Source organism: Felis catus, chromosome B3, assembly GCF_018350175.1.
Source record: "Felis catus isolate Fca126 chromosome B3, F.catus_Fca126_mat1.0, whole genome shotgun sequence".
NCBI lineage: Eukaryota > Metazoa > Chordata > Mammalia > Carnivora > Felidae > Felis > Felis catus.
In genome coordinates, this window is record NC_058373.1 from 30,723,937 (window position 1) to 30,733,616 (window position 9,680).

At 57.9% G+C, this 9,680-nt stretch overlaps 1 protein-coding gene across 1 annotated transcript in view; it reads left to right on the plus strand.

Annotated features, from left to right (window-relative positions):
* Positions 1–9,475, plus strand: part of CSPG4 (chondroitin sulfate proteoglycan 4) — a 41,164-nt gene extending 31,689 nt beyond the window's left edge. Inside the window, exons 9-10 of the mRNA XM_003986922.6 lie at positions 155–338; positions 637–9,475. Coding sequence (XP_003986971.2) covers positions 155–338; positions 637–2,471 — 2,019 coding nt within the window. The 3' untranslated portion in view covers positions 2,472–9,475. The remainder of the gene's footprint in view (positions 1–154; positions 339–636) is intronic.
* Positions 9,476–9,680: the final 205 nt, after the last annotated feature.

The following is a 9,680-nucleotide window of genomic DNA, read 5'->3' on the forward strand; positions in this document are numbered from 1 at the left end:
AGCGAGGCACAGCCAGGTGAGCCGAGAGTGAGGCTGGGCACCGAGAGTTCATCAAGGAGACTGGAGCACCCAGTGCCAGTGCCGCCCGGGGAGGAGGCTACCAGCCACCACGGGCTGAACCCGCCTCTCATCCCAAAATGGGGTCTCCCCACAGGTGTATGCTGGGACTGTTCTGTATGAGCACGAGATGCCCCCTGAGCCCTTCTGGGAGGTCCGTGACGCCGTGGAGCTCCAGCTGTCGTCGCCCCCAGCCCCTGATGTGGCCACCACCCTTGCTGTGGCTGTGTCTTTCGAGGCTGCCTGTCCCCAGCGCCCCAGCCGCCTCTGGAGTAACAAAGGTGAACAGCAAAGTTTGGGAGACACTGGGAGGGCCGAGAGGGGAGGGGACACAAGGCCAGGGTCAGCAGCTCCCATGTCAGTCCCCAGGACCTGGAAAGTTATAGGGAGCGTGGGTAGGTGGGGACGCTTTGAGGTTAGAGAGGAGACATGATCCTTATCCTCCGGGGTACCCTGAGCCCCACCCTGGGGTCCCTGGTCTGACGGGAGACACACAATCTTGCCCCAGGGGTCCTGGTCTGAGGGTCTGAGGTCTTTCTTCAGTGGACAGGACCTTCACAGCCTATGTCCCACCTCCAGGTCTTTGGGTCCCTGAAGGCCAGCGGGCAGAGATCACCAGGGATGCCCTTGATGCCTCCAACCTCCTGGCCACCATTCCATCACCCCAGCGCCCAGAGCACGACGTACTCTTCCAAATCACACAGTTCCCCACCCGGGGCCAGCTGTTGGTGTCTGGGGAGCCCCTCGATGCCAGGCGGCCCCACTTCCTGCAGTCCGAGCTGGCCGCAGGGCAGCTGGTCTACGCCCACGGCGGCGGGGGCACCCAGCAGGATGGCTTCCGCTTCCGCGCCCACCTCCAGGGGCCGGCGGGGGCTTCCGTTTCGGGCCCCCAAACCTCGGAGGCCTTCGCCATCACCGTGCGGGACGTGAACGAGCGGCCGCCTCGGCCCCAGGCCTCCGTGCCGCTGCGGCTCACCCGGGGCTCCCGCGCCCCGGTCTCCCGGGCCCAGCTGAGTGTGGTGGACCCAGACTCGGCCCCCGGGGAGATCGAGTACGAGGTGCAGCGGGCCCCCCTCAACGGCTTCCTGAGTCTGGCGGGGGCCGGCCCGGGTCCCGTGATCCGCTTCACGCAGGCCGACGTGGACGCGGGGCGGCTGGCCTTCGTGGCCAACGGGAGCAGCGTGGCCGGCATCGTGCAGCTGAGCGTGTCTGACGGGGCCAGCCCCCCGCTGCCCGTGGCCCTGGCCGTGGACGTCTTGCCGGCGGCCATCGACGTGTGGCTGCGCGCGCCCCTAGAGGTGCCCCAGGCACTGGGGCGCTCCACCCTGAGCCGGGAGCAGCTCCAGGTGGTGTCAGACCGGGAGGAGCCAGACGCAGCCTACCGCCTCACCAGGGGGCCCCGGTTCGGGCAGCTCCTGGTGGCCGGGCAGCCGGCCACGGCCTTCAGCCAGCTCCAGGTAGACCAGGGGGAGGTGGTCTTCGCCTTCACCAACTTCTCCTCCTCTCGCGACCACTTCAGCGTCCTGGCACTGGCCAGAGGTGCCAACACGTCGGCCACAGTGAACGTCACCGTCAGGGCGCTGCTGCGAGTGTGGGCGGGTGGGCCGTGGCCCCAGGGTGCCACCCTGCGCCTGGACTCCACCGTCCTAGATGCGGGCGAGCTGGCCAACCGCACGGGCAGTGTGCCCCGTTTCCGGCTCCTGGCGGGACCCCGGCATGGCCGCGTGGTCCGTGTGCCCCGGGCCAGAACGGAGCCCAGGGACAGCCAGCTTGTGGAGCAGTTCACCCAGCGGGACCTTGAGGATGGAAGGCTGGGGCTGGAGGTGGGCAGGCCAGAGGGTAGGTCCCCTGGCCCCGCAGGCGACAGTCTCACTCTGGAGCTGTGGGCACGGGGTGTGCCCCCTGCTGTGGCCTCACTGGACTTTGACACTGAGCCTTACAATGCAGCCCGGCCCTACAGTGTGGCCCTGCTCAGTCTCCCCGAGGCTGCTCAGACAGAAGCAAGGAACCCAGAGAGCAGCACCCCCACGGGCGAGCCAGGCCCATTAGCCTCCAGCCCCGTGCCCACCGTGGCCAGGAGGGGCTTCCTGGGCTTCCTGGAGGCCAACATGTTCAGTGTCATCATTCCCGTGTGCCTGGTCCTCCTGCTCCTGGCACTCATCTTGCCCCTGCTCTTCTACCTCCGCAAACGCAACAAGACGGGCAAGCACGACGTCCAGGTGCTGACCGCCAAGCCCCGCAACGGCCTAGCCAGCGACACCGAGACCTTCCGCAAGGTAGAGCCGGGCCAAGCCATCCCACTCACCGCAGTGCCCAGCCAGGGGCCCCCGCCAGGGGGCCAGCCTGACCCAGAGCTCCTACAGTTCTGCCGGACACCCAACCCTGCTCTCAAGAACGGCCAGTACTGGGTGTGAGGCCTGGCCTGGGCCCAGATGCTGATCAGGCCAGGGACAGGCTTGCTCAGGCCCCGGCCCCATTGCTCCCATGCCCTGGTGCTGTCTGAGTATCCCCAGAGCCAGAGATACCTGGGGACATCTGAGGTGGAGGGTGCTGGGAGGAAGTCCCAGGGGTGCAGGACCAAATAGAGTCAAGAGCTGGAATCTCCCCAGCTTTCTCCACGCCTGGAGAACTGCAAGGGGGCCAAGGTCAGAGGCAGGCTTAGAGTCAGTCCCCCTGCCCTGGAGCTAGTCTGGGCTGTCAAAACCAGAGTGATCTCCTAGATATGTCAGGACTCTGGATCCTGGGTCTGTGATCTTGGGTAAGTCACATCTGACCCAGGCTGCTAAGAGGTCAAGGAGAAGAGAGGGTAGGGAAGATAGACAGGGATTCCTGGCTTTTCCACTCCAAGCCAAGGCTCCCTTTGTCTCTGCCCCAGGGTTGACGGGAAAACTTTTTCCCCTGGTTTTTTAGGGAGATGGTATTCCCTGGAGCAGAGGGCAGGAGGAGAGAGACCCTCCACTCTCTAGGAGACATAAGCCAGTAGAATAATATATTCAGGGTGCAAGGTAAGGCAGGTTGCTCTGGGAATGGGTTTATTTAAGAGGGATTGCAAGGAAGCTATTTAACACAGTGTTGAGCTAGCCCAGACTAATGGAGCCCTGAGAATGTGGGATGGAGGAGGGTCTGAGGCCAGTTCATTCCCAGGGCCCCGCCTTGATGGGCTGAGGGCTAGGTAGGCAGTATGGGTCTGTGGCCCGGGAACAGGCGGGGCTGAGGAGCATGTAGGGTCTCAGGCCAGGGGCCACTGTAATGCCTGTGCTCCCCCAAGGACTGGGGGGTGAGCCATTGGGGGCACTCAAGTCCATGGGGCCTGGATAAATGGTGCTTTGGAGGTTCTGGACAGCTGTGTGTCATTTGTCTGACCATGCACTGGGTCCTTGTCCACACCAGCCTGCACTCCCCTGGGGCAGGCCATCCTACCAGGCCTCAGCAAACAGGCAAGACAGAGCTACTCGAGCCCTAAATTTCCACCTCTTGGGCCTTTCAGATCTCTTCTGTCCCCACCTGTGTAGGCAGGTGGGCCAGTCTTTGTGGGATGGGACCAAAGCCCTTTGGTTTAGTAGAGATAGGCTAGACCTTCTCCAAGGAGCTTAAGGAAGCAATTAAATCAGGAGATATATTCAGTGTCCCAGCCATAGATTTCTTTGCCTGAGTTTTGGCTTCAACAGCCTTGTCCCTCCCCACTCTCAAGAGGTTAGAGAGCAAAGGTGAGGAGACCAAGGGGGAGAAAGGGACCCCAAGGCTGGGACCTGATACTGCTGGAGAGACAGAGGGGCCTGCCACAGGTGCCTTCCCTTGGCTCCCTGGAGATTTTCACAAGAAAGGTTTCTTTTGGTCTCCACCCCCAACAAGAAGACCAAGGTGCTCCTTCTCGAAGGTAGGGTAAGCAGCAAGGGTTCTGAAAAACCAGCTGTCCCGAGAGGCTGTCATCTGGTTAGAGATGGAGCTGAGATACAGGGTCTCCAGAAGACCCTCTATGAGCTGCTAAGGAGCTGTCACCTTCTGCCCCTCTCCCTTTTGAGGGTCTCCCAGGGTTGCAGGTGAAAAGGACAGATTCTGGGTCCCAGGTGATACTGCCCTGGCAGTAGGCTGATGTCCTCAGAGAAAAAGCAGCTCTCAGGGTGGGAGCAGGGGACCTGAGCACAGCCACATTGGGGTGGAGAGTCCCAGCCAGCCTTTGGCAGCTGACCAGTGTCTGGGGACCAGAGTCACCTCTTCCCTGTGTCTCCGTATCTGTAACATCTGAACCAGGAACTAGGGCAAGAGAGGAAACTCCCTCCTCTCCACTGCTGCCCCTACAGCTCCCTGCAGGGACGCTTCTCAGTGCCCCTTTAACATCTCGACATCCCCTTAGATTCTCCTTCACTCACAAGATTTGGGCAGGACACCAGGAATCCTGGTATTTCACTGCTGAAAGGGCCCCCAGAGGATCGAGGGCAGGCTGAGAGTCAGAAAGGGTTAGGGGGTTGTCCAGCCACACACAGCAAAGCAGCATTAGATTAGACCAGACCCTGAGGCCTGGCCAACTCCTCTTGCCACACTGAAAAGTCTGCCCCCAAGGAAGTTGCCAGGACCCATAGAGAGGGACCCCCATAGAGATCCCTCTACACCAGAGGCTCAAAATCCTGGCCTGGCTTCCTTTTACAACCTAGTCTCTCCAGCACCCCTCAGGCCAGCCTCACACAGGGGCCCTGCCAAGGTTGTCTCCACACCACACCCCACGTTCTTCCCTGCCTCTTCCTGGAGCTCAGGGCCAGATCCTCAGGGCCCTAATATCTGGCGCCAGTCTCCACCCAGTTTCCCTGGGAGTGTAAGCTGAGACAAGGGTGACAGACCCGCCAGGCAGGATCTGGCCTTATCTCCGATTTCCCCCAGAGGACTGACGACACCCTCTCTGTTCACTCAGCCCAGCCTGCCCTGCCCCCAGTGAGCTGGCACCAGCTGACACTGCTCCAGCTCCTTTAAGCCTGTGCTGGACAGCGGGCTGGCACCCAGGGCATAGTGCAAGCAGCTCCATGAGGACCTGGGAGCGGGTCTCTCACTGGAATCCCAAACTTGGAACCCAATCTAAATGTGGGGCCTCAATTTATGCAAATCCCTTGCAGATTTCAGATATGCACCCAAGACTTAAAAGGGTTGCTATCCACTTTGCGAAATAACTCACTATCGCCTAGCTTTAAGGAGCCAGCCTGTGTACAAGTGTTAGGAAAGTCTGGGAGCCTCTGACCCTCTTCACACACACACACACACACACACACACACACACACACACGCTGCACTTGTGCAAACAGCTGTGTACCTTTAGACCTTCAGATACACAACACAGACATAAATACCTGCCTACATAATAACATACACCCACACAATATATACAGCTGCACACACAAACTCTGGAGATAGTACCCCTCACTTGTGGCCCTCCCAACAGTCCCCAGAGCTGGCCATGTGGAACCAAGGGCTAGGATTCCCTGCCCATCCAGAGACCCAAGCTGACATCAGTAGAGCCAAGAAGTGAGCCCACAGTGGGAGGGGTGGTGGTGGAGGGGGTGTGGGAAGCAGGGTAGGGATTGACAGAGGGCCCAGTTCCTAGGGTCCCTAGCTTAGAAGTCCTGCCCACCACCCTAAATGGTCTAGCCTATTAGATGCTAAAGAAGGGGCTCCCTTTGGGCCCCTCCCCTCATGCTAGGAGCTGGCCCACAGTTGCTATGGCAGCTGTAGACCCCACTGAGCTGGAACCATCATCCTCCGATAGAAAGCAAGAAAAATGGATCTTGACCCTGCCCTGCACCTCTCCTGACCAATGGGAACTGCCAGGGTGTTGGCATCTTCCTCTGGGCCCTGAAGATTCAGGATCTTAAAGGGATTCAGGATCAGAGAACTCTGGGCAGCCCCCAGAGTTCTCTGGTTGGGTCTCCCATTCCTTGCCATAACGTGTGAAGATGCCCTGGCAAACGGATGGAGGCAGGACATTAACCAGACCTGCTGGACCCCTCTCTCCACAGCCCTTATCCTCCCCGAGGCTCCGTTGTAGTTAACACCATCTCTGTATAGTTGCCGCTAGGATTAGTCAGGCATTGGCAAGGGCATTTTGTGCCAAAACTGCTGTGGGAGATGCACACAGGAATCCACCCACCCCTGCCTGAAGAGCCCCAGACATGCAAATAAGTAACTACCACACCACGATGTGTGCCCTAACCCAGCCGTGTCAACTGGCTGGTGAGGGGAAGCCCAGAGTGGGAAGGCACCTTGCTCTATCAGCCTCCTTCTCTCCTTAGAGTGTGTCGGGTCTTTCCATGGAAGGGGCAGCCATGCAGCTGCTAAAGCTAAGCATGCCCAACTACCTCCTGGTCACATTTCCTATCTCGGTGTAACGAGGTACGGCATTTAACCGATAGCTGCTGTCCTCATAAAGGATGCAGGCTCCTCCGAGGGCCACCAGGATAATTTGTGGGTTGTGCTGTGTTCCTTCACAAAGCAGATGTCCTAAGACCCCCTACAGACAAAAGTAACCCTTGGTTAAATTGACCAGACCAAGAAAGAACTTGTCTACCCAAATGCAGCCTCAGCTGGTGGTGTCCCGTGCCCCACCAACCTGAGCACTGCCAGTTCTGTTAGCCCAAAACCTAGAGCTAATCCCAAGGCTTCCTTCTGATGCCTTGTGAGGTCAGAGAGGGATCAAGTGACCCAGTCTCTGGGTCCTGAAGGCCCAAACTAGATGGGTTGTCTAAGCCTTGTTGCCCAAAGTGGGTCCATGGACCAGCAGCATCAGAAGCACCTGAGAGCTTCTTAGAAATGAGGACTGTGAACTCTGGCTCAGTCTGTAGAGTATGCAACTCTTGATCTCGGGGTTATGAGTCCACCACGCTGGGTGGACATAGTACTTAAAAATAAAAATCTTTAAAAAAGAAAAAGAAAAATGAGGACTCTCAGGCCTCACCCCAGATCTGCTGAGTCAAACCCTGCATTTTAACAAGGTCCAGGTGATTAGACAACCAATGTGATTAAGACACATTGACTTAAGTCATCCCCCTCGACTTCGACTGGAGAAACTGAGCTGCAAGAGGCAGAGACCAGGCCAAGATCACAGCCAGTCAATGACAGAGCTAGAAAGAGGTCAGACCACGTGATCTAGTTCCAGAGTTTTGTCTTCCACCTCAAGCTGTCCATCCTTCCCCACACCCATTTGAAGTACCTAGGTGCCCCACAGATCTGGGCAGATAGGGCTCTGATGTGGGGGTTCCTGCTCCAGGAGCCTCCACTCAGGACAAGAGGGAAGCAGAGGAGGGCCAGGCTAGCCAGGTCTGATCCAGTGGGGAGGGTCTGCGGAAGCAGCCCATTCCCACCCTATCTCTCACAGACAGGTCCCAGAAAGTGCAGCAGCCCCTACCAACCTGCCTTCTGCAACCCAGCTAGTCCCCCTGTCCCCACCTGTCCAGGTTCCACCTACAGAGGGAGAGACAAAAGGAAGGGTCCAGCCAAGGTCCCCAGTCAGTACATCGGGTCTCCCCCACAGTAGAGCAGCAGCAGCAGCCGGCAGGAGAGGGGGAAAGAAACTGCCTGCCAGGCTACTGCCCAGGCCTGATCAAGAAGGAGGGGATGCACCTCCCAGAGTACCCCATCCTGTCCTGCAGAGGGCTGGGGAGCAAGAGGGGCTGGACCACTAACTGTCCCTTCTGGCTCCCAGAACAAATGCTAGCCGTGGCCCCCAGGCTGTGTGCCGCCCTGGTGCTGAGTGCCTTCAGGGCCAACTCCCCTCCCCTCCCAGGTTGCTGAGGCCCCCGGCCCTCCACACCTTGCAGTAAATATAGTTCAATGCTGTGTGCCCATCAGAGCAGTGTCCAGCCTGGCCCAGGGCTAGGTATATAGCAGATGTTCAGTAGATATCTATACCAGAATATAGTTCCTCTCTTCCCACAGGCCAAAAGGTCTCTGACCACCAATCTCACCCAGACCCCTCTTTCCTGGCTTCCCATCTGGTTCCCCTGGCTTCTCTCATCCCCAGGAATGCTGGCTGGGCTCCCAACTGCTTGCTCTGGCCCCTAGACCCCTTCCAGGGCCCAGGCGGACCTGGCCCCAGGCCCTAAATTCCTAAGGCGCTGGTTTAATCTGTCCCTGCCAGACCCTTCAGCACTCACTTCTCTTCCTCCATGCTCACCCATGGCTTCCTCCCCACCAGATACCTGGCGTCTCTCCGCTCAGAAGCCCATGGGCAGAACACTTTAACCAAATCATATGTGGGAGCCTGCCACCGATAGAATCGAAGTTGTTTGAATGGGACAGGAGGAGAACACAACCCAGAACCCCCTTACACTCAGCCTTCCCCTATCACTACAGCTCCTCGTCAGAACCTCCAGGATCCACTGGCCCCTGTGCCAGCTGCTCCTGCCACTGCAGGGCTCACCTGATCCCAACCTTCAGGGGCACAGAGCAGAGCCGAGCCATGGGTGCCCCCAGAGGACCCCGCATTCAGTCAGAGGTCTCAGGGCCCCAACCTTAGAGGAGTGACTCACCTTAATCACCCAGCATACCTCCTGGAGGACTGAAACCCTTCCAGATGCCAAAGATGCATCTTTCAGCAGTGGGATTCCTAGCACCTAAAGAGGCATCAGGGCAAGTGTGTGGGTCAGAGACGCCAGACATGCTGGCCAGCGCAGAGCCCTCCAAGAACCAGAGAGTAGCAGAAGGAACCCTGTTGGGTCTTGTTGGGGAAGATGTAGCCTCTTCTAAAGGCCTGGTGAGCAAGCAGACAGGTGGGCGAGGCTGGTGAAGCCTGAGCACTCCTGGAAGGCTGTGAGTCAGGGTGGAAGGGCTCCTTCTGAGTCAGCCCTGCTAGGAAGGTTGCCCTGTGGGTGTGGCTCCTGGACTAGGCAACTGGGCAGGGTTCTTGGACCCCAAGAAGGTTCCAGGCCCCAGAACTTCAGCCCCTCTGCCCCATGAGCTGCCTGAGAACCTCAGTCTGGGGACAGAACCCATGAACTGAAGGAGGGAGGGCAGAGATGGTGATTGTGTCTACCCAATGAACTTGTAGAAGTCCACCCACCTTGGATGGGATATCTGACCCTAGAAAGTACAGAGCCAGGCCTGGGAGAGCTTGTTACCTGCTTTCTGCCTTCAGTCCCGCCTCCTGTCTTCATTTCTGCCCATTTCCCAGTTCCTACTGCCGTGAATCCTGTGTGGTTAGCCAGAGGCTCCACTCCTCTGCCTGAATTAGAACCTGTCAAAACAGTGCATCTGACCAAGGCTGCTTTTCAAAGGGTCAGTGTTGTGGCAAAGCTCTTAGAACAGCACCAGGCACAATAGTAAATGCTCAATAAATATTGACTATTATTATTAGTGCTGTTATAATGGTGGTTATTATTGAATTGCCTAACATATGGGTCTATCCTATCACAGAAGCTTAATAAATGTTCGAAGTTGACATTACTGTTATTACTATAATTTATTACGGCCATAACAGTGCCTGGCACATAGTAAGTGCTAAACAAATGCTCAGTCCTGGAAGGCCAAATGCATTCCCCATTTGGAAAAGAGGGACATCAAGGCATTCTCCTTTGCTGGACTTTGGTAAGGAGAGTGAGGTGTGCAGCAAGGGGTCAAGTTCTCGGTACAAGCCACTCTGACCT